At 37.3% G+C, this 24,285-nt stretch overlaps 1 protein-coding gene across 6 annotated transcripts in view; it reads right to left on the minus strand.

Moving 5' to 3' along the window:
- RBMS3 (RNA binding motif single stranded interacting protein 3) overlaps positions 1–24,285 on the minus strand; it is a 727,926-nt gene that overhangs the window by 149,295 nt on the left and 554,346 nt on the right. For all 6 annotated transcript variants that reach the window (XM_047874915.1, XM_047874917.1, XM_047874913.1 and 3 more), the window contains exon 7: positions 4,266–4,372. In XM_047874915.1, the coding sequence (XP_047730871.1) occupies positions 4,266–4,372 (107 nt within the window). The remainder of the gene's footprint in view (positions 1–4,265; positions 4,373–24,285) is intronic.

The raw sequence follows: 24,285 nt of genomic DNA on the forward strand, positions 1-24,285 counted from the left end.
CTGATGTATTTTTGGACTGATATGCAGCATTCCTGATTCCAGTCCAATCATTTGGGAGAACACTAACACGATCAATTTTGGGAAACATTTTGCCTGAAGTAAAGAATATGCCTTCAGATGTAATGGGCTATCTAGCTTATGAATGTCATGAAAGTCATACTGATGATACAGTGAGACCATTTCTGAGCTAGGGGTGACATTAAAAACATCTCACCACCATTATGTTGTAAGCACCGGCCAATCAGAACATAAATGCCGGGGTAGGATCCTGGGGAACTCCTGCAGTGCCAGGTAGCACCCCATTCTTGGGAGATGGTAAGACGTCCTGAGGAGCCACCAAAGTGGAAGGGGTGGAGGGGCTGTACTGATGGACTAGTGCCGGTGGTTATTTACCAAATGAAACAAATATGTTTTACTATTTTAACAAGCAGCATGGCCCTTCTGGTATATGGAAGTTGAATATGAGCCCTGTCCCTGGCTCAAGCTTCTCTGGGACGGTGGTTCTCAAAGGGTGGCCTAAGGACACTTGAGGGTTTGGTGAGATATTTTTAGGAGATCCACAGGTTCTCCCTTTTTCAATGACATGTCTGTATGAAGCTGGATTTTTTTTCATATGATTAACTCAAACAAAATATGGCAATAGGCTGGATGCTGATGCAGATACACAAATCTGGTCATCTGTTAATAACCTAGACAGTAAAGTGATTTGCAAAAAGGTAAAAGAATGCCATTATTCTAAAAAAAAATTGACTTCAAAAGATATAATATTTTTGTTAACAAGGGATGGTTTATTCTTTTTTAATGAACTAATAAACAATCATTTTTAAGAGTATGAAGGGATACTAAGACCAAAGAGTTTGTGAATAGCTATATGAAGAAATAAAATGATAAGATTTGTAGAGCACTAAGAGAAGCCTAATAGCCCCAATCCCTGATCATTCTGTTCAGAGTTTTGCTTGTCACTTGAGAGATTAATTAAGAACTTTAAAATATCCCTGTGTATTCCACTTATGCAAAAACATGTCCAGCAGCATATATTTGTATTTCAAAACCTTGCTAATTTACACTAATTTATGTGTGTAGTTTTCATTACTAGATTTTTTTTTATAAAAAAGTGCATTTCACCATGCTAAAAGGAACTGTTATGAAAATGCCACTCAGAAGAAAACAGCTTTACACAATACATTAAAATTTTAATTAGCTTATCAGTTGTCATGCTTTAGGTACTTGTAAGAGGCTTAAACATTTTAGGAGAAATCCTTTTCACACTATCATTTTTTTACCTGACTTTCAAGAGAGGCAGAGAAAACATGAGTCTCAATCTGTGCTACTATCTCAAATGCTGAGGCATTGGAATTGAAATTATCATCTTTCATTTTATCTAGGGCAACAATGGAAGGTTTACCATCATCTCATATAAAAACAACAACAATAACTGCAACAAAAAACCAAGCAAAAACAAACACCCCAAATGATCTCCTCATCAAGTTGGTACGCCAAGGGGCTATTAAAAAAAAAAAAAAAGAATGGACTTCAAGGTAAGATTTATGTCTCAACCTTAATACTGGATGAAGGAAGGGCACAGAGAAAATCTCTCCTAAGAATCTGACCCAGAGTCCTTGCTTGGGTTAGAGTTTCAATTCATGAAGTCAGAGGGGTCAAAGACCAGCAGAGAATGTAAATAGTGCTCCCAGATGACTAATGAGAGCAAATGCAAATTGTCTTCTCATAATGCCATTGATTATAAGAGGAGAACCAATTTCAGCAGTGTTAAAATGTGGAAAAACAACAACAAAAACATGGGTCTTGGAAACAATGAAATACAGTAATTAAAATTTCCTGGTGTATAAAAGTTCACTGAATATTGCTTACATAGGAATAAACTACATTACGTCAAACTTTATCAACCATGCTAATACAATTTAGCAAGTATAATGCAAGCAGAAATAGAAGCAAATATATCTATATACGTCTAAATCTATATCTGTATCTATATCATCTATATGTATATAAAATGATAGGGACACAAAGTTATCCAACATCCTTAGAGTATCTACACCTAAAACCACAATCGAGGTGTAAACATTAATATGCTTATCTCAAAACCAAAATATGTGATAAGCATATTTTTAGTGCATGCCCTTTCTTTTCCTAAGTTCTTTCTTCTGAATGTATCTACATACTTGGAATACATTTTTATTGGTCACAGGTAAATTTAATTAAGCTCCTTTGATCTTCACAGTTCAACATCAAAAGGTATAACTCTTAAAAAGCAGCTTTTGACAACAGAGATTAGGGATGTATGTTTAAAACCTACAAGTAAATTACAAGATGCTCCGGTTGCTAACGTTGACACCACAATGCTTCTGTGGCAATAGCACACATGGTCTTTACCAAGATCTAAACCCAAAGCTCTAGATTCGTCTACAGTAGCAAAGTGGCAGCTTGCAGTCTACATTTCTTTTATGTTGACTGGCTTGATCTTGAGAAATGTGTAAGAGGGGGGTGTCTTGCTGCATGCAACTGGCAAGACAGGACCTTAAGGATGTGATAAGACAGGACCTTACAGAGACAGGAACTGAGCTTTCAGTCATCCCAGCTTATCTGACTGACCGTCGAGGCTTCTTGGTTATGGTCTGCGATCCTGAAATCTCTCTCATCAGTGGGCGTTAGATTCAATAAAAATTTAAAAGATCAAATGAGTCGTTCTAGACTACAGATGTTTGGTATGGGATGGATGCCATAATGCATGCTATCAGAAATGAGATGTAGGGGCGCCTGGGTGGCTCAGTCGGTTAAGCGTCCGACTTCAGCCAGGTCACGATCTCGCGGTCCGTGAGTTCGAGCCCCGCGTCAGGCTCTGTGCTGACAGCTCAGAGCCTGGAGCCTGCTTCAGATTCTGTGTCTCCCTCTCTCTCTGGCCCTCCCCTGTTCATGCTCTGTCTCTCTCTGTCTCAAAAAATAAATAAACGTTAAAAAAAAAATTAAAAAAAAAAGAAATCAGATGTCTTCTGGGGACGATGGAGCTAACTGCTGATCACTAGCCCAACCCTAAAAACACAAGGGTCATTCCCTTTCCTCTTCCTTTTTTCAACATAACACAGACTGCCTTTCTAAAGTTGGGATATTGAAACTCTTTCCTTTTTCATTAGTTTCAGGTGTTTGATGGTGATTCTCTTTTTCATGTCTTAAAATAAAGAGTTATAGATTATACAATACTTGAACACAATTTATACTTTAAGAGGGGTTTTGAGACCTGTGTGGAAAAACTCAAAACAGACGACAGTCTTAGTAAAAAAAAAATGGCTAAACGTTTTGCTGAGGAAAACCCCACTCTCTTTTCCTTCAGTCTCAGTACTGAAAGTGTAAAATGCTGCATCAGGTGGGATGCCTCCTAAATGAGAAATAGATGAAGTGGGTGCTTTGAATAGAAATACAAAATAAAGCTCTTCTGTTGAAAGTATGGCCTTGGTACAAAATAGCATTTATTCAAGTCATTCAAAAAACTCCATTCCTTTTCACAGACAATAAAACATTCTTAGAAGCCCAGATACCTTTTCCTTGTCTTCTTACAGCGAAAATAAGCAAAAGGAATTCATTCTCAAGTGTCACTGGATGCTTACACTTGCTTTTCTACTGTTTTGTGTTAAGAGGGTAAGTGGATCATTAACTGTTAAATGCCTTTCTTTTTGTTGTGAAAAACAAAACCCTGTGTACATCAACTTTTCTTTCAATTTAAAATTTTATTTCAATATAAAAAATGAAAATGTCATATCTTATGTTGATATATACTTAGGTAAAATACGTATCAACAGATTTATTAGCATATGGAAAAATATATAAAACACATATATGTGCAATGGTAGATCCCAATAAAATAAATCGAAATTTTTAGTTTTTTCCAAGTACATAAACATTCAACTCTCATTACTGATTTCACTGAAAATATTTTTTAGGTACTATACAATTATGGATCAACTCTTTGTGGATAAGTCTTTCAGCGAGTATGTATCAGGTTAAGGTTTGGTGAAAGACAGAGGACTTATTGTAGTACAGAACTGAGGTCAATTATGAATTCCTACATTCCTCCTCAAGTAATTTTATCCTGAGCACATTAATATAGGCCTACTCATTTGCCCTCTTCCAAGCGATTTGGTTTTCTACGAGACCTGATTTCATCAGGGCCCCAAATGTCTGTCTTGCCGCCATTTTGAGGAAAGCATGGGGCTATATTACTGAGCAAAAGTCAGTCAGTACTCACTCACCTCTCCTTCCCTGGGCCAAGGCCTTCCATTCTGGGTGTATTTGCTTTGATTCTGTCGCTTCTTTTGTCCTCCATCAGCGAATTTGCACAGTAAAGGCTCACTAGGGGCTGGAAAGATAAGAAACCAATTCTACATTAGCAAATCCCCCTTAAAAACAAGTGATTATTTGAGTCACAGTAGTGCTTTGTAATGCGTATCTTTGAAGTTGTCTTGCTTCTGGAGAGATATTTGGCCCCCTTTTAGTCTCTATTATGTTGGCTGTTATTCTATCTAACTGGGCTTCGAAAGAGCACTGGCAGACCATAAAAGAAAACAAAAAATATTGTTGAAAAAATAATCAGTTGAAGCAGAAAGTGAACTTGCCTTAGAAGTAAAGAGGCGAATGTCAACTCCTTCCAGTTATGTTAATGCTAAAAACCAGACAACGGGTCCAAAATGGAGTCACTTATGTGAAGTTTCATGTCATCAGACCAAAACCTAACTTAATTAAAGTTTTGGCTCTCCCAGAAATGGAAGTTTAAACCAGTCAGTCAGGAGTCACCTGATCAGCACTGTTGAGGTAATTTACCTGATAGATCCCGGGCAATCCTCTGTAGGAAAGTGACTTTGCCATAACCAATCCATTTTTTTTGCCAATACTTTTGTTCACACTCCCTTCTGCCTATAGAAGCCTCCAATTTGCACAGCTCCTCAGAGTTCCTTTCTACCTGCCTGATGGGATGCTGTCTGATCCATGAATCCTTGAATAAAGCCAATAAGAGCTTTAAAATGTACTGTCTCATTTTGCTTTTTGACATTAGAAACTTATTCATAACCAGTATTTGTGTGAAGATAAATATTTCTCCTCAAAGTTGCCATGTTTTCACAGTAGAAACTGTAGGATTCTATTTTGGAAAAAGATCCTTAGGAGTTTCCTTCTAAAATGGGAGCTATTTTGCTAATTGCAACCAAATTAGTTTTTTTCTCATTAATCCCTGCAGTTTCAAAAAGGCTAGAAGTTGATTGTCCGTTGAACCTCTTTCACTCCAATTTCCCAGTGAAAACTAGTCAGTGTCTCAGGGAGAACAATTACTTAAATAGTAAATGAGCCCACATGATAAAATCTAGACAAAGGATATGGCCCTAACAAATGAATCCCGGACTGGGGGGAAATGTGGTGATCCTTGGTGACTTAACTAAACTTATTTGACAATTTTATAAAACACAACAGGAAGAAACTTATTCTTTGAGAATTCATGCTCTCTCCACATCCTTACTTGACTAGAAAAATTGCTGATTATTAGCACAAATATTTTTAAAACTGAATGAATAAAATAAATCCATATTGTCCTGAAAAACGTGGTCAATACATTAACATGGCTGGGAGGATTTTTGTTGTTGTTTGTTCATTTGCTTGGATAAACCATATACTAATTTGTAAGTTTACAATCTGAAAACTAAAATGGACCTTTCCTCTTCCAACCCACTGGGAAAATGTGTTCTTCTAAAATGTAATTGTTTAGGGGCGCCTGGGTGGCGCAGTCGGTTAAGCGTCCGACTTCAGCCAGGTCACGATCTCGCGGTCCGTGAGTTCGAGCCCCGCGTCAGGCTCTGGGCTGATGGCTCGGAGCCTGGAGCCTGCTTCCGATTCTGTGTCTCCCTCTCTCTCTGCCCCTCCCCCGTTCATGCTCTGTCTCTCTCTGTCCCAAAAATAAATAAATGTTGAAAAAAAAGATTTAAAAAAAATAAAATGTAATTGTTTAATGTTTGAAGGGAAGCAGAATATACCATCCAAAAAATATGTCTCTTTGGCATAAGCATTAGCTCAGGCTGATTATTTTTAAGAAACAGCAGATAGAGGAAAAGCTCTGAAAACTGACTAGAAGTTACCCTTTTGTAAGAGACGTTTACATTTATAAGGGAAATCTCCATTTGTAACAGTGTCTCCCTCTTTGTATCTGGAAGAAAAGAGTATTCTAGATCTCAAGAAACTTATCAGTGGAGAAGCGAGGCTTTTAAATCTGTGTAACAACCTTACCCTTGTTTACTGTGCTTTTTCTGGTAACCTCCCATTACTGGCCTCATTACCCCTCCCCCAACATCTTTTGTCTTTAGCTAAAGATGATATTTAAGATGGTGACTTGGACCATTTCAGAGAGTTACAAGGTTTTCCTGGATATCTCCATGAAAGAGATATACAAGTTATTAAACTTCTATTTGCTTTTCTCCTGTTAATATTAACATGTCTGTATTATGGGGGGGTCCCAGTCAAGAACCTAGAAAAGTAGAAGGAAAATTATTTTTCTTCCCCTGCATTATGTTAATTCTTTATCTCTCCTTGTATTCTTGCCTTTGACAATGTAGTGTCATTGAGTCCTCTGCCTCTTGGTCTGACCCCATGTGAATTTCTCTAGACAATGAAATGTTAGCAAATGAGGCACAAGCAGAGGATTGAAATGTTTTTAAGCATTGAGGTTTGCTTCTTTTGCTTTTCTGCATAGCTACGTGAATATGCCCAGCCTGGTCTGCTGCAGATGAGGTACTACTGTAGATGAGTCATCCCTACCATCAGAGCCAAGGCCAAAGTAGATCATCCAATGACCACCACCCGGACATGTGTGTAAACTCATCTAAAATCAGCAGATGTACACAGATAACATGCAGGTGACCACAGAAAAATGTATAAACCCAGGTGAGGTCAGTAAGGCCATCCCACAAATATGTAAGCTAAATAAATCTTTATTGTTTCCTGTCACTAAAATTTTGCAATTGATATGTTATAATCTTAATAGATAATTGATACCATTTTCCCCAACATCCATTCCTCCCCATTTCTACTCCAGCTAGGTTGCTTGCATTTACTAATCTGGATGAAGCAGAAAAAAAAAATTAAGGGATTCATGAGACTTTCAACTGTCTCCAGAATCAATAGTGGAAAAAGAAATGAGTGGGTATCTACAAATAAATATTTGAAAATCATTTGGCTTTAAGTGGCAGTAGTATTTACTCAATCCTTTAGTTTATTAACAGCAGAATTCTATTAATCAATATTGAAGAAAATGACTCAAGTAGACAGAAAGTCACAATTGGCCAGGCGAAATGAAAAACAAAATGTTTTGCCTGTCCTATAGAGCAAGCATAGAATACGTAACTCCTCCTGGCTCACAACGCAACCAGTATCATTCCTCACCAAGCACAAGTGGTTCCCAACTGTCTGCTTTTAGGAGCCTCCAACATTGGTGACTTTGGTGAAGCTACAAAAATCACACAAAGGAAAGGGTGAGTCATAAAACTTCTGCAGAAAGTTGCTGCCATCACATTGAAGTATTTAAATTCTTTCTCCAGATGAAGGACTAAAAGACTAAATGCAATAAAAGACCCTAAAATTCTGTGCTAAAGAAAATTTCCTGTGATATTCCAAAAGCATATGCGTATATATATTCATTCCTCACTATAGGGTATTTTTTCTTTTGTCATTTTAAAATTTCAAGGTATGTTCATCCATTCAAATGGGTGGTCATGCTGACACATGAGTTTATCACTGGCAATACTACAGATTTCTCACAAAAGACAAATAAGAAATACCTTAAATTTCCTGCTGTAAAAATTGTTGATTCTACCTTTTATGGTTCTTGGGATAATAACTTTCATGAGTCATACTTTGTACCATCTGAAGCAGGTTTCTCTTTATCTTCTCCTAAAATGGATCCTTTTAGTGTACATAATATACTGGTTCTAATAGTCTAGAATATGATAACAACTTCTCTTGAGGTCGTTCGTGTTTCTGCTTTAACACTTAGTTTGGGTGCATTTCAGTGTTAGGGGTAGCGGTCTGCTTCCTGGCTTCCTGACTTACCAGCTACAAGACACCAGGCACTTTTTAAATTCTTTGAGGGTAATGATGTTCCCTACCTCAGACAGCTGTGAAGATTAAATAAATTAATGTGTGAAAAGGGCTTAAAATAGTATATGGTACATAAATGACTATTAAATCCACGTTTGCTCAACTCTCACTATTGCTTAGCATCTTCATCAGCCACTGTCCATGCATCAGCTATGGAACCTGGTTACTTGGCAGAGTCTGAGTGTAGAGTGTTTAATCAACTAGGCTTATTGTTTACCAGCTCTGTCCCACTTTTAGCTCCTTGGTGGTTTGGCCACAGAACTTGCAACTGACCTCCAAGAACATCTAAAGATTTGCTCATTGAGAGGATCTGCATTTCCAAAATGGTTCTTGCTGACTGCAGCTTGTCTCTGGATCATCTGGCCACTACAGCCCAGGTTCCTCTCCTGAGTCATCACTGAAGTTTGGTTCCCATTATCCCTTTAATGTGATACAAGTCATGTTCTCTTACGTGTGTTTATATGCAATTGCCTACACTGAATGCTCCCTGTTCCTTTTTTTGTTGTGGTTTTTTTGTGTGTTTGTTTGTTTTTACTATTTTTTTGTTATTCATTTGCAGGAGATCTATTGACAGTTTAAATCCATTGAATCTGTATTTTGCTATTAGGATAAATACCATGCTGTTACACACTGTAGGCAAGAAAAAATTTGCTGTCCAGGGGTGCCAGGTGGCTCAGTCAGTTAAACATCTGACTTTTGATTTGGGCTCAGGTCATGATCTCACAGTATATGAGTTTGAGCCCCCATGTCAGGTTCTGTGCTGACTGTGCAGAGCCTGCTTGGGATTCTCTCTCTCTCTCTCTCTCTCTCTCTCTCTCTCTCTCTCTGTGCCCCTCCCACACATGGTTTCTTTCTCTCTCAAAATAAATACATACACTTAAAAAAAATTAAAAATTAAAAAAAGAAAAATTTGCCACCCCAAAATGTGTCTCTTTGGCATGTATACACACACATATGCATGCACATGCACATACATATTTCAAGATCTTTTTTGTGAAACCTTGGGAGATATGGAATTAGCAGGGCAGCATTGGCAGGAAAAGAAAAGGCTCTGAACGAATTATTAACCTTAGGATTTCTTCTACCTACTGGCATAAAGAAATTTTACAGAAGGATCCTTGAAAGAAATTTTACCAAGCAACAATATTCTAGCTTGCCGAGGATCAATTATACATAGAATTTAAGATTCTGGGTTCTAAACCTACCTTGAATATTTTCATTATTGAAAAGAGAACTTTCAAAACAATATATATATTTTTTATCTTAGAGAGAGAGAAGGGGGGTGGGTAGGGAGAGACTGAACGTGTGTGAATGGAGATGAGTAGAGGGAAAGCAGAGAATCTGAAGCAGGCTCCATGACCAGCACAGAGCCTGACCTGGGGATCGACCTTATGAAACGTGAGATCATGATCTGAGCCAAAATCAAGAGTCAGAGGCATAACCGACTGAGCCACCCAGGGGCCCCAAAACAATTATTTTTAACACTGAGGAAAATTTCAAAAGCTATAGGATAAGACTTTACCTTTCAACAAATCTTAGCCACCCTGGTATTTGAGGATCTTCATAAGCTGTTTCATTACGGATGTTAGTAATGACCTATTTATGTTTCTTGACATTGTGAAGTTGAAACATTTGCTATTACTTTATTGATTTGAAGGGGATTATGATGGGAAAGCAGACAGGGTCACAAGTTTATTAAATGAATTAAAAAAGTAAAATCCCAGAAATAAATTTTCAAATGTGTCATTAAAAAAGGATGAAATAGCCCTAATATTATCCTTGAATTTAGTTTCCCAAGGGAGGTGGTGGGAGTGGATTTCACTGAGAGTGTAAGAGAAAATACTGAATTAGATGAATTAAGATCATTTTCTGGGGCACCTGGGTAACTCAGTCAGTTGAGGGTCTGACTCTTGATTTTGGCTGAGGTCATGATCCCAGGGTCCTGGGATTGAGCCCTGAATTGGGTCCCTGCTGAGCATGGAGCCTGCTTAAGATTCTTTCCCTCTCCCTCTGATCCCCTCCTCTCCTCCTGAGCAGACACAAGCTCCTTCTCGCTCTCTCAAGCTCACTCTCTCAGGAAAAAAAAAAAAAAGATTTATATTATCATCTAGTTCCTGGTGATTTCTAAATACCTGCAAGATAAAATCCAAACTCCTCTACTAGAAGAGAAGAATTTATACCCTTGATCTTATCTTTTGCCAGACTCCTCCCACTCCTGTGGTTTAAAGTTCCCTCACCTCTGAATGCCTTTCCCCCTGCCTGGAATTTCCTTTCCCAGTTTCCCAAATACACACCCTCCATCTGGCAAACTACTAATCAACCTTTAGAATGTAGCTCCTATGTCAAGTTCTGCAGAAAGCCTTCCGTGACTCTACCTCATCTCAATTCAGAGAGAAATTACCTACTGCTTACTTGGCAGGCTTTCATAAATTGAATGTGGTTTCTGTTTGTGTTAAGTCTTTTAACAGTAATAATTAATTTCTAGGCTTGAGGTTGAAAGGGGTTATAGCAAAGGTTGGGGGGAAGTTTCTACATGCATATGTGTGTGCATGCACGCACGTGTGTATACTGTTGACAGCATTTTGCACATAGGTACACATAATACTTGAAAGTGATGCTACTCGAAGTGTGGTCCAAGTACCAGCAGCAATGGGATCAGTACTTGAGAGCTTGTTAGAAATGCAGATTCTTTGACCCTTCCCAAGACCTACTGAATCAAAATCTGCATTTGAACCAGATCCCCAGGTGATTCCTCTGCATACTTCAGTTGGGGAAGCACTGATTTGATTGGGACTGACTTTGTAAGGAAGAAGGAATGCATCTTAGATGTTAAACATGAATCCTTTGATTAATGAGATGACTTCAGTAGCACAGAAATATTATATTGTCTACAATTTCCTTATTGCGCTATTATACTACCAATTAATTTTGTTTAGTCTCTTTTCACAGTAGTTAAAATACAGACTAAATGAAGAAGAGGCCTTTGTGGAAGTGAGAGGCAGTTATAAGCCACAGATTGTAATGTGCTAGAAGACATTATGGTCTATCATGAAAATGGGGAGTATTTAAAATATAATTGTAACAATGCATGGCGATAAAGTTGCACAGTAATTATGAAGGAGTAATTACTGTTTGTTTGCTTAGTGGAGTATTTCTAGCCATCCAAAGTTTGTATTAAACATGAAACAACCAATGCATAAACCGATAAGATAATCTTATGGGGCTTACAGGATTTGCTGTTTTAAGCAAACAAACAAAAACACCACCACATATTTTGTCTAACAAAATTAATATAAAAGTTCTGTGATTTTTATCGGAAACTTAACATACTTGATTCTTCTCTTCCCTTGTGGTTTGATAGCCTTCTTGAATGTTATGCTTGGATTCCTTTTTATTTTTTTATGTATTACAGGCTTTTGATTTGTGGCTACCGTTAGGTTCATATATAATATCTTAGGCATGTAGTAGTCTATATTAAGTAGTCTGTATCAAGCTTAAGCTTGAACCCATTCTAAAGGCACTAAGTTTTTACTTCCGACACCCACGTTTTAGGTATACGATGTCTTACTTTACAGCCTTTTATTTTGTGACTCGTTTGACTTATTTTTGTAGATATAATTGATTTTTCTGTTTTTGTGCTTTAACCTCCATACTGGTTTTATAAATGATTAATCTACTACTTTTATTATATGTTTTCATTTACCTGTGAAATTCTTTCCTTTCACAATGTTCTTATTCCTGATTATGGCCTTTTTTTCCCCCCCAATTTCCCTTTTAAGTTTCTTGTAAGGCTGGTTTAGTGGTGAAATGTACGTGAAACATTATCCGGAATAGATCACAAGTTAGGCCACAAAACAAGTCTGAAAAAATTCAAAAAGGCTGAAATTATATCATGCATCCTTTTTGACCACAATAGTGTGAAAGTAGAAATCAATCACAAGAAAAAAATCTGGAAGAACAAATACATTGAGGCTAAACAGCATGCTACTAAACAATGAATGGTCAACAAAGAAGAAATGAAGAAAATTTAAAAATGCATGGAGAGAAATACAAATAAACACACATCCAGTGGTCTAAGATCCTTGGGACTCAGCAAAAGTTGTTCTAAGAGAGAAGTTTATAGCAATACAGGTCTACCTCAAGAAGCAAGAGAAAGCTCAAATAAACATACTAATCTTACACCGGAGCTAGTAAAGGAAGTACAAATAAAACACAAAGCCAGTAGAAGGAAGGAAATGATAACGATGAGAGCAGCAATAAATGATACAGAGACCAAAAAACCAATAGAAAAGAACAGTGAAACCAGGAGCTGGGGAAAAAAAACAAATAATGAAAGCTTATCATGCCTTCATTTTTACGATTCACTAAGAATGTTTTCTAACATCATATTTTACAAGTAGATATTGATATACCTTGTAGCTTCTATATATCAATAGTAGAATTCCTGTTGCCCCTTCGAGAAATGAACATTTTCAATTTTTAGCATTCAATTTATTTCAACTCTTCAGGTATTTATATTGGATTGTGGTGATGGTTTCTTAAAATCTCTCTTGTTACCATAACTCACAGGTCTGGTGGTTTAAATATTAAATCTAAAAATTCCTCACTCAGATAAATTATAAATTTTACTTCAGGAAAAATAAAAAGGAAGGGTAGGAGGAGCTGAGTAGAAAAGAAGCTAATGACAAGAGAAGCAATTTTTGGAGGTAAGCTTACAAAATCTTGGATTGAGTGAGAGAATGAGATAAAATAACCAAAAAAAGAAGAATTCTATAACTAAGTTAAAGTTTAAAATTTTACTCTAGGAATTTTTTTAATTGGTGGACATGGATTTGTTTTCAATAAAAAAACTTATTTCTGTGATATTCAGATTGACTTGTACATTAAAAAGCTGCTTCATGCTAAAGAATTCAAAAATGATACCAATTGGAGAATGTTGAACTTAGAAACATTTTTATCAAATTCATTCATTAAAAAAAACCCAAAACCAAAACCAAAAACAAAACACAACCTCAAATCTATTCAGCATCCGTATGTGTAGCAATACCTTCGACTTTGCCCTGACAAAGTAGTCACAATCTAGAGAGGAAGAAAGACAAGAAAAGGAAACTTCTAGCAGCTTGCAGTGGATACTATAATAGGAATATGGATAGGTTATTTTGAAAGCATAAAGTAGCTATCACTCTCTAGCACTATAGAATGTCCTCTAGCTGAGAAATCATATCCAATACCCCACAGTTTCACGTGTCACATGCATGCCCCCCCTTGCCCCAAGGCTGATTGCCAGATCATGAATGAGCACATGAAGGACTAATACCAGGTGTTATCTAGTCTGGCTAAAAACAGGCTTTTATTAAATGTCTAGTGAATGAAAATATGAATGAATGAGATGGACACAATGATAGGATTTAGCTGAAATACTTTTAGAACCCGTGGGACTATACAGACCCTAAGTTGTAATATGGCAGCCTGACAACAATAAATATGAACTCCTTACAGCATTTGCCTTAATTCTCCACAACCCTTAGGCTTCCTGCTATCTTATACCTAAGCAGCAACCCTCATTTCCTTCCAGGTGGCAGACAGCATGATTAGTCTGTAATGATTTGGAATAAAGAATAATGATGTAAAAATGATAGATATAAGTGTGTTTCTAAACAGCTCTATGTTAAAACCCATGTCCTTATCTTTCATGACTAATTCCAAAATACTTGCTGCAATATCCAGGAAAGTTTCACAAAAAATGTCCTCTGATTTGTCTGCAAAAGATTTGTCACTTTCTCTTCCACAAAGGCCCTATACATGATGGACTTTCTATGTATGTAGGTATGTATCTCTATTTCTATACGTATTTGTATACCTCTATCTATATCATCATTCTAGATGTAGAGTGAGCAATACCAAATTTAAACCACAATTTACATGGCAAACACTACTTCAACTTTACAACACATAATTATTATATTTTGGAGTTAGAAAGCTTTAGACCTATGGCAGTGTGGGCTATTTGGTTACATTTCCTTTTGACTTCTAACATCTTGTTTACCATTTAATTATGTTTTGTATACTATAGTAAGTTAATTGTAGTTATTTGGGTAGTTCTTTTTTTTTTAATTGGATACTTTTCAGTTGCAATAAACTTTTATCCTGGAAGGCATATACATGTATACACATGTACGTATATACATATATATATATGTGTGTGTGTATATACACATGTACGTATATACATATATATGTGTATACATATATACACATATGTATACACATATACATATGTGTGTGTATACATATATGTATACATATATATACATATATATGTATACATGTGTGTGTATATATATGTATACACACACATATATAATATATAGAGAGATAGAGTCTCTGTCATCTGATCTTAAAATTTATTTAATTCAAACCTTTTATTTTACCAATAAGGCAAGTGACGGTTTAATGAATTGTCAGCTAATTTGTGTAGCTGGTGACAAAGTCACACCCAGAATCGTGTTCTCTGGGTTTCTAATCAACCATTCTTCGACTGCTTACTTTCTGCCTGCCTTACCATCGGAAGTAAACAGAAATGAGTTTCAGGCAGCTCTTGTGATTAACTTCATAATTTGGGGATGGAGCAAAAAGACTGAATATTCATTAGGATATTATTACAGTGGTTCTCTGCCCACAGGCTATAGTTACAACTGAACACTAGGCAACCAATAAGATCTCCTAAGATGATTTATACTGCCATTTTAATGGCAGTTTGTTTTTAACAGAATAAACAAATCACATGGGTTATATTTACAAGTGTCAGACACATCTTTACTACTATCGTTTAGGCCAAAATGAGCACAGAAATAGAAACCCAAGGATGGAAATACATAAAAGTTCATAAATCTTAAATAAAGTGTGATTTGCAGGTACATTCCCAATTTTATCTTTCAGTAATGGATTAATGCTTATATTTAGTTTCAAATATAATTCTCTACTATGCACAATGGCCATACAGAAACGGGAAATGCCCCATGGTGATAATAAAAGCAGAGAATCACTGTTTGCCTAGATATAAGATAGAGAAAATCACTTTTTGATAGGCTATATTATGGCCTAAGTAATTATTTCAAGCTCACCTGTCTGTTTTAAGTATTAAAATACCATCTTTTTCTGTGTTTGTAACAATTCTCTGATAATCCTTTTCATATAGGAAGGGATTATTTTTAGGAGAAAAACCAAAACCTAAAGGGCGATAAATTAAATGAGAAAGTTAATGTCTCATGTAGATGTGACACAGAGTATACACTGAATGTTAAATTTGGTTCATTTTATAAGGAATATGACTAAAACATTATCTGTGCTGAATGAACACGATGTTTTGACACCAGGAAAGTAAAAAGGATCAGCACTTCCAAAAAAGCATCAACTTGCTTACCTACAACTGACCCAACTACCGATTGGGGGACCTCTATGCTGGCAGGCAAACCATTAAGGGAAATGTTTCTAAGATAAAGAGTCTAAGATAAAGAGTCTTTCAAAACAAGAGAATCTTGGGGCGCCTGGGTGGCTCAGTCGGTTAAGCGTCCAACTTCGGCTCAGGCCATGACCTCACAGTTTGTTGGGTTCGAGCCCCGCATCGGGCTCTGTGCTGACAGCTCAGAGCCTGGAGCCTGCTTCAGATTCTGTGTCTTCCTCTCCCTCTGCTCCTCCCCTGCTCTGACTCTCTCTGACTTTCAATAATAAATAAACATTAAAAAATATTTAAAAAAAAAAAAGCTCAAGACCTCTTCCCAACTCCCCTACTCCTTTTTTGTTAAAAATAATTTCTTCCAGGAAAATGCATAAATATATATTTATTAATCCACTTGTCTAGCTCTGGCTTTTTTGTTTGTTTGTTTTTGTTTTGTTTTCCAATTCCAAAGAGGGCACTATTGCTCAGTGTGTTGGTTTTATTGTTTGTGTACCTTAATTGTGTATGAAGAGTTTTCCATATTAGCACATATAACCCTTCTGAAATGCTTCTCAGTATTATAACATAATTATCATGCACCATAACTTATAAATGTCCATCAAGAGGGAACCCACTAAATCTCATTAAATTTCCACAATGCATGTCCATGCTCTTTCCACTATTTAAAAAATTTTTTTTTAATGTTTATTTATTTTTGAGACAGAGAGAGACAGAGCATGGATGGGGGAGGGTCAGAGAGAGAGGAAGACCCAGAATCCGAAGCAGGCTCCAGGCTCTGAGCTGTCAGCACAGAGCCCGACGCGGGGCTCGAACTCACGGACCGTGAGATCATGACCTGAGCCAAAGTCGGACGCTTCACCGACTGAGCCACCCAGGCGCCCCATGCTCTTTCCACTATTAGGAGAATTTGATGTGATGGAAGTCAGGAGCTGGGTCCTTTGCTTAGAATCCACCCAAGTGGTCTCACAAATAGTCTGAGGATAATACACATTTCATTATCTGTTGATCAAATTATTAAATAAATGCAGACAGACAAAATAACTTTTTAAGATTCCTGACATTAATAAAATTTTAAAGGATTGGAGAGTGAGGGCACAACCTTTTTCTCTTTTAAGAGAGCATAGAGTCCCAAAATTTTCATATTTAAATACAACCAGCCTTCCTACTGGAAAAAAAATAAAAAATAAAACAAACGAACAAACAAAGAATTCCAAGTCCTAATCCCAGGTGTAATTCCAATTTCTTGTAGAACTCAGGACAACTGCCCTAGGAAAAAACAAATGGAAGGAGAAAGGTAGGGAAGAATCTGATAATGAAAACCATCAGGAGTCTTCCTTGTAACCACTTAAGTTCCCCCAACCAAGGAAGGAAAGGCTTATGCACCCACAAACTGAACTCCAACTCAGGTCAAGAAAATATATCTCAATTTCCCACATGCTGTTCCTAAGCATATATTTCCGGTGCTAGAGACGGAGAGAATTCCCAAATGCAATGAACTGCATTAGTAGAAATAAATATAATCCAGTTTCAAAGTGAAAGCTGTATGTTACACTGTAGGTATCAGTTAACAAGGCTGGAGGCATCAGCTGGGAAGAAAACCTCACCTTCAGTAGGTGAAGGATTTATAAGGACAATGGCTTGAGACTAAGCTGTTTCTAAGGAGTCATTCAAGGTACCAAAATTGTGATAATTTGAAGAGTGCTTTCATGACTAAATCACTTACTAATCAATAGTAAATAAATTTAATCCAGATTTAAGAAACTGAGTTTTTCAAAAAGGTGTTAAAGACCACATGTGCTATAAACTTCTATGGATAAGTCAATCTTAGAAGTCATAAAAAAATAAATACACACTGTGGCAACCCCCCCTATGGAGGAGTTTACTGTAAAAACAATGCATACAAATGGTTCTAAAATGGAATATCTGTTTGTTCTTGTTATAGAAACAAACAGATAAAACTGCTTAGGCAAGACTACCCCAGGGGAAGGTTGGGTAACTGTCCTAAATTCATTTTTCTTAGATAGGTACCAATTCTTCTACTGGGATTGAAAACTAAAGGTATTTTATATGAACTGCTTACAGATCTTTCTAAAATGCAATCTTTATCATGTCAATTCCCCACAGGTCCACCTACCCAATAAAGTCCAAGCTCTCCAGCACAAAACACCATCCAGCTTCATCACCTAAATACACACATCTCCATTTGCACTCACATCACTGCTCCAAAAAAGGTTGAGACCTTTCACATGCTTCCAGATTTGCTTATGCTGCTCCTTCTGTCTGGATGTGCACTCTTTTCCCAGTTGATCACTCTCACAGAATCTTTCCCGACCTCTTTTCCCATCCCCCAAGTTCCCATAGAGAAAACTTACCACTAATTGTTTAATACATTCATTCAGTTTACTCATTCACCCTTGCCTGAAATTCATTCAAAATGAATTTGAATCAGTGCTACATATCATGTCTTGTGCAAACCATGAAAGATTTAGGCAGTGAAAAAAATGGACACAGTTCTAGCCCTTAATGACTTTTCATTCTGAGGGCAAAGCGCACATTAAGCGAGTAATAAACAAATCACAAGTCAATTCCGATCTCTTCCTTTACGCATTTACCATATAGACATCTAATTTGGCATATGGAAGACACCTCAGCTTACTCATGTTTACATGTCTTTCTCTACTAATTCTAAGGCCTCTTGGGGGTAGGATTTTTACTTCATTCATCTTTATATTCCAAAAGCATAATGCAATTCCTGGAAGATAGCAGATTACACACAGAGACAATTTTAGTTAAGGTTGCCTATCCCCTCCCCTGCTTTTGTAGGGCAGAAGACACCCTGAAAACTGTCTTATGGCTTAAGAATGGCAGAGAATGCTGCGATTGTTCCTTCTATATCCTCTCAGTGGGAAACATAAAAACTGCACTTTAATCTAGTTGGGCAGGAGATATAGTTCTCAAGTTTTTAAAATATTTCTACATAAAGAGAGTCTCTGAATTTCCTGATAATGCATTTAAATTTTTTTAAACGTTTATTTATTTTGAGAGAGAGAGAGAGAGAGAGAGAGAGACAGACAGACAGAGCATGAGTGGGGGAGGGGCAGAGAAAGAGGGAGAGACAGAATCCAAAGCAGGCTCTAGGCTCTGAACTGTTAGCACAGACCCCGACGTGGGGCTTGAACCCACGGACTTCAAAATCGTGACCTGAGCCAAAGTTGGATGCTTAACTGGCTGAGCCACCTAGGCACTCCAAATGATAATGCATTTAATGTTTAATAAGTCTGTAAAGGCTTTCTTTTCTTTTTTTTTTTTTTAATTTTATTTTTTTCAACGTTTATTTATTTTTGGGACAGAGAGAGACAGAGCATGAATGGGGGAGGGGCAGAGAGAGAGGGAGACACAGAATCGGAAACAGGCTCCAGGCTCTGAGCCATCAGCCCAGAGCCCGACGCGGGGCTCGAACTCACGGACCGCGAGATCGTAACCTGGCTGAAGTCGGCCGCTTAACCGACTGCGCCACCCAGGCGCCCCAAGGCTTTCTTTCCTAAAGTAGGCACTGGAAAGCTTTTCCTTATTGCCTAAAGTTCACTACAAATTTGGCTAGTCACTTCTTGGACATACTTTACGTAACTGCAGTTTGGTAATATGTTCATTTTTACCTAAAGATAATCATAATCAAAGAAGTAAATATTTTGCATTATGCACAGTGTGTATTTGCTGGGCATGATGATTAGGCATAAACATGTAGAAGTCACCAACTAGGAATATATAAAAGATTTCCTGAAAGAGAAAAAGTCATACCTGATAATAGTTTTCACAAACTGAGGACAGGTGAAGGGATTATTCATAGGATCCTTTTGCTGATAATGGCTTTTACTTGTATCTCTCAATTTTACCATTTATCCATTGTAAAATCTTGGAGCAGCTACTTAAAACTTCTGGAACTTACTTATAAATTGTGGCTGCCCCTGACTCATGCAATTGCATGACTTCCTGTTCAGCACTTAACCTCAAACCTGGGATATAGTAGCATATAGTAAATATTTGTTGAATCAATAAAAGATTGGGAGTAATTATATGACCATTAGGTAAGACGGGCAGAGGAATAGCTTTCATGAACTAGGAAGCAGACAAAATAAATGGTAGGTGTTATTAATATTGTTGGGGCACACATAAAAAGTGTTACATTTAAAGCCATTATCCTGGAGATATCCATACCTTTCTTTTGCCCACCGCCCCCCCACCCCGAAATAGTACAGTCAATTGAAAATAGACCTGAAACTCCAGAGGCATCACAGTGATGAATTTCAGTAGTGATGAGAGTTCAAAGGTTCTATTTTAGACTTTATAAAACCTAAAGTGGTAAGAAGGAGAGCTTTCTTTTTATATGGATTATGATCTGTTTTACCAGGGTCGAATTGTGAAAGACTTCAATATGCTACATTACGATAAAACGCTCTGCTTTGTTTCACTCTTGTAGACAAAGCCCATGAGAGACCCTGTCAAATTTGCCAGAAGATATAAAGGACAAAGTACTACCATTCTTTACTTTTTCCATTTCAGATGCTCTTAAAGACAGTTAGCTAACATGAAGCCAACATCTGTCTTCCTTTCTCTATGAGAATGCAATGAAATAATCCTCTTGCTAGATCTAGGAAATTGCTTCGGACTCGGATTTGGGGTATTGGGCAGATCACACTATAATGTTTGGCTGATACCCTAGGCCTTCAGAGGAGTAGAGAGGAAGTCTTCTGAAGGGGGCTTCTATCTAGAATCAATCATGTGGCTGTTCACATGGGAATATTCTAAAGCAGAATATTCATATATAAAATCAACCACCTGGTTTCTCAAATGGGAAGCTGGTTCTGAGAAGACTGGTTTTAGATGGTCAGGAGTGGGGAACACTCCTTTTTTCCAAACAGGAGAACCGATACATCCGAATATTCTCCCGATTGGCAGATATGAAAGTAAAAAGAAAATAGCAGTTTGAGATTTGATGTAAACTGTAAGTTCTAAAGAACAAATGAACGTTTGTAAAGTGAATTATATGGATGCTAATTTTGAAAGGAAATGTTTTATATCCTTGACATTGTGCTAAATGCTTCAGTGCATTATCACCTCCCCCTTACTTATCATAATTATCACAATCCTGAATGACTTACAGTTTTTTTTTCTCAACAGTGAGGGAAGAACATTAAGAATATTCATTCATTCAATACTCATTGACTGAGCACGTATGATGTACCAGGCATTATTCTAGATCCTGCAGAATTAGACCAGTGAATAAAATGAAGTCCTTACTGTCACAGAAATTCTACTGTCGTAAAGAGAGACAGCCATCACATAAGATACTTTATAAATATGACTTCATTAGTACAAAGTGCTGAGAAAAAATAGTGAAGGCGATGTAAGGGGCAGCAAGTGACAGGAGAGGGAATGGTATTTTAGATACAGTAATCTGTAAAGGTCTAGACAAAGACCTGAATGAAAGGAAGGAGCAGGCTTTGGAGACATGTGGAAGAATAGTGTTCCAGGAAAAGAGGCAGAAGTACAAATGCCCTAAGGTTAGTGTGTGCATTTGGCTCTTTGGGAGAATGGCAATGAAGTGTGGGGTCCAAGTCAGGAAAGGGGAGGGGAATGGGCGGAAACCAGAGAGCTAGGACCCCTTTTGTGCCAGACAGAGTAAAAGGGGAGCTGCCATCATTAGAAGTTAGCAGGATGATAGCAAGGGAGCCTCATGAGAAGCATCTCATGAGATGGAAATCAAGTCTCAAGGTCGAGTTGTCCCTAGTTAAGTGGAGATATTTCCATTGCCAAACCTAAATAGTTGGGTTTTATTTCTTTGGAAATCCCACTATGGAATAAATGTTTTCATTTTTAAATGAGAGTGCTGAAGGAGGGGCTATCTAAGACCCTTCACTCTAAGAATCAATGAAAGTCACTCTTATTACATCTGACTCCCAATTCTCTAGAGACAATGGGGAGCAGGATAGAAATTTCCTTTAGTTAGTCTCAAAGGAGAAAAGTAGCAATAATATAATCTCAAAGGAACCAGAGTTACAATGGTACAGAGGACGGAAGTGGAAAGATGAGAAGACGGTTCCTCTGTCGACATTCATTCTTGTACTTTCAGTGAACATTAACCAAGAAAAATGGGTCAAACATTTAATTTGTGAATGATTATGTAGCAATAACAAAGCCAGACTCTTTTATGGTCCAGTCTCTGCATGGAGTCAAGTGCAAAGACAAACAATTAAGAAATATTAAAAAGCAGTTCAAGTCAAGAAAATAGCAAAAAGATCTCATTAGAAAGTCCTTTTCTCCCTTTTTTTTCCTACTTTTTATGAATAGCCCATCTTCCCCAGGACTTTCTCAGTCTTCACAGACTCCTGTCTTTTTGCACTCCCCCCTTCACCTAGATAATCTAGGATCTAATCTTATTTCTTGTTAGTATTGTCCTGAAAGGGAATGTTGCTAGTCTGGCCCAGGTCCTTCTAATCCTTCCAAATTTGCAGCTCTGCCTATGAATTACCTTTATCAGAACAACACAAGACAGATATATAAAATATTGTCTGGGAAGCAAAGGAGGAATAAAGGCTGCAAATAGTCAGGAACTCATATTTTTTTTATCCCCAACATAATTGGTATGTCTAATGCTAATCCCTTCAGTGTCTGGGCTGCAACCTCTAGATCCTTAAATTAAATGGAATTAAGATTTTTTTTATTATGAAATAGGTGGGATTCACTCTAACTTAGCATTATTATTACAATGGTCATCAAGTGGAAATGCAGTATAAATTGTTTCCTGTTTAAAATATATAAAAATGTAGGATCTTTGTTGGTTTTGCTCTTTTATTGTTATTGGACTTTCCCCATTTCTTTACTAACAGCACAGTTACATATATACACATATGAATTTGAAAGGGAATTTGCAGCATCACCTGATGAACCCAAATGCTTTGATAAAACAATCCCTTAACCCACCTGTTTTTCAATGTGAAATGTACACAAGCATACATTCCTTTACTGGCTGGGGTGAAGGGATTCTAGGAAGTGTCTGTGTGTATGTGTGTGTGTGTGGTGGGTGTGCATGTTTATATATGAAAGACTATCTAAAAAAAGGAAGAGATTATCTATCTCATTCTGTATTAGAGGAAAAAATATTGGACATCCGTAAAAGGCTGCAAATACATTAGCCATCACAAGAGTATCTTCTGTGATTTTCTGATCAAATAAAAATGGTTCCAATTGTACTCCCAGGAGTACATTCCATCACTTGCAATGTGAAATTGAAAAGTGTCCTAGAATTGCAGTATTTCTTTCCCTTAATCACCACTTAGGTTTTAGATTGTTCTCTTACATTCCTAAGCCTGGCTTTTCAATGACACGAAACTCCCTAAACCATCCCCCTGGCAAAAAACAAACAAACAAAAACTAAAACAAAAAACAAAAAATCCTTCCAAACTGCACAATCATCTCTATATGCCTATTGTCATTTATTTATTTATTTTCAAAATAACTTCCTTTTATGAAAATTTTCAAACACACAGCAGTGGAGAGAATAGTATCATGAATCCCCATGTTCCCTTCACCCAGTGTCACAGTTACTCATTGTATACCAATATGGTTTTATCTAACATTCCTCCCTCCAGCCCCCATTTTTTGGCCATAGTGGGTTTTTTTTTTTAGTAAATTCATGGAATATATAAAGGCTTTTCCATAAAAGCCCAAGATCATTTTTTTAGGTCCCTGGACTTTCCTTGGACTTCCTTGTTGGACTTTCTAAGTTCAACAGTTGTTGGGGAACCTACCCCTGATCAAAATCTAAATCCCATTATAACTATATGCATAATTTTCAAATAAAAGAAAACACAGAATAGATACCTCTGGGCTGCCATTAAATATGAGTTATAACACGGGCACCTGGATGACTCAGATGGTTAAGTGCCCAACTCCGGTTCAGGTCATGATCTCACGGTTCGTCAGTTTGAGCCCCTATTCGGGCTCTGGGCTGACAGCTCAGATTCTGGAGCCTCCTTTAGATTCTGCGTCTCCTTCTCACTCTTCCCCTCCCCTGCTTATACTCTGACTGTCTTTCAAAAATAAATAAAGCATTAAAAAATATATATGAGCTATAATAGAGTAAGGCAGCGCTAGAACAATGCCACATGGCATAGTTCATAAAATCTAAACATTTGAACAAAGCGACTATGGCATATTGGAGAAAGATGCTGTGAATGCATTCTGATGGCTTGTCCATGTGCCCTGACTGCTGTGTAGACCTCACAGAGATGTCGTTGGAGGGATGGACTTCTGTGAGCTGTCCTTCTCTCTCTTCTTGAATGATCATCAGCAACTGAGAAACAATACATTTGGCCCTTTCATCACAGACCCAGGGAGACATCAAGGAAAAAGAAACAAGGAGTTGGCTCTAGTCTGTATTGAGAACAGGTGTCCTGGCACTTTACAAAACATGAGGAGGAAAGCCACATCCCACCTTGTGGATTTATAGTGTTTTATTTAAAACACAAAACTAAAGTGGTCCAGATTTATCCCATTTACTGAACTTAACAGATTTACTAGTCTGACTGCTTCCTGAGAAAACGAATTTTAAATGAGTCACTGATACCTCACTTTACTACCATTATGGAACCGGTCCAAGACTTAATATAGAAAATTGT

This window comes from Prionailurus viverrinus, chromosome C2 (genome assembly GCF_022837055.1).
Source record: "Prionailurus viverrinus isolate Anna chromosome C2, UM_Priviv_1.0, whole genome shotgun sequence".
Taxonomy (NCBI): domain Eukaryota; kingdom Metazoa; phylum Chordata; class Mammalia; order Carnivora; family Felidae; genus Prionailurus; species Prionailurus viverrinus.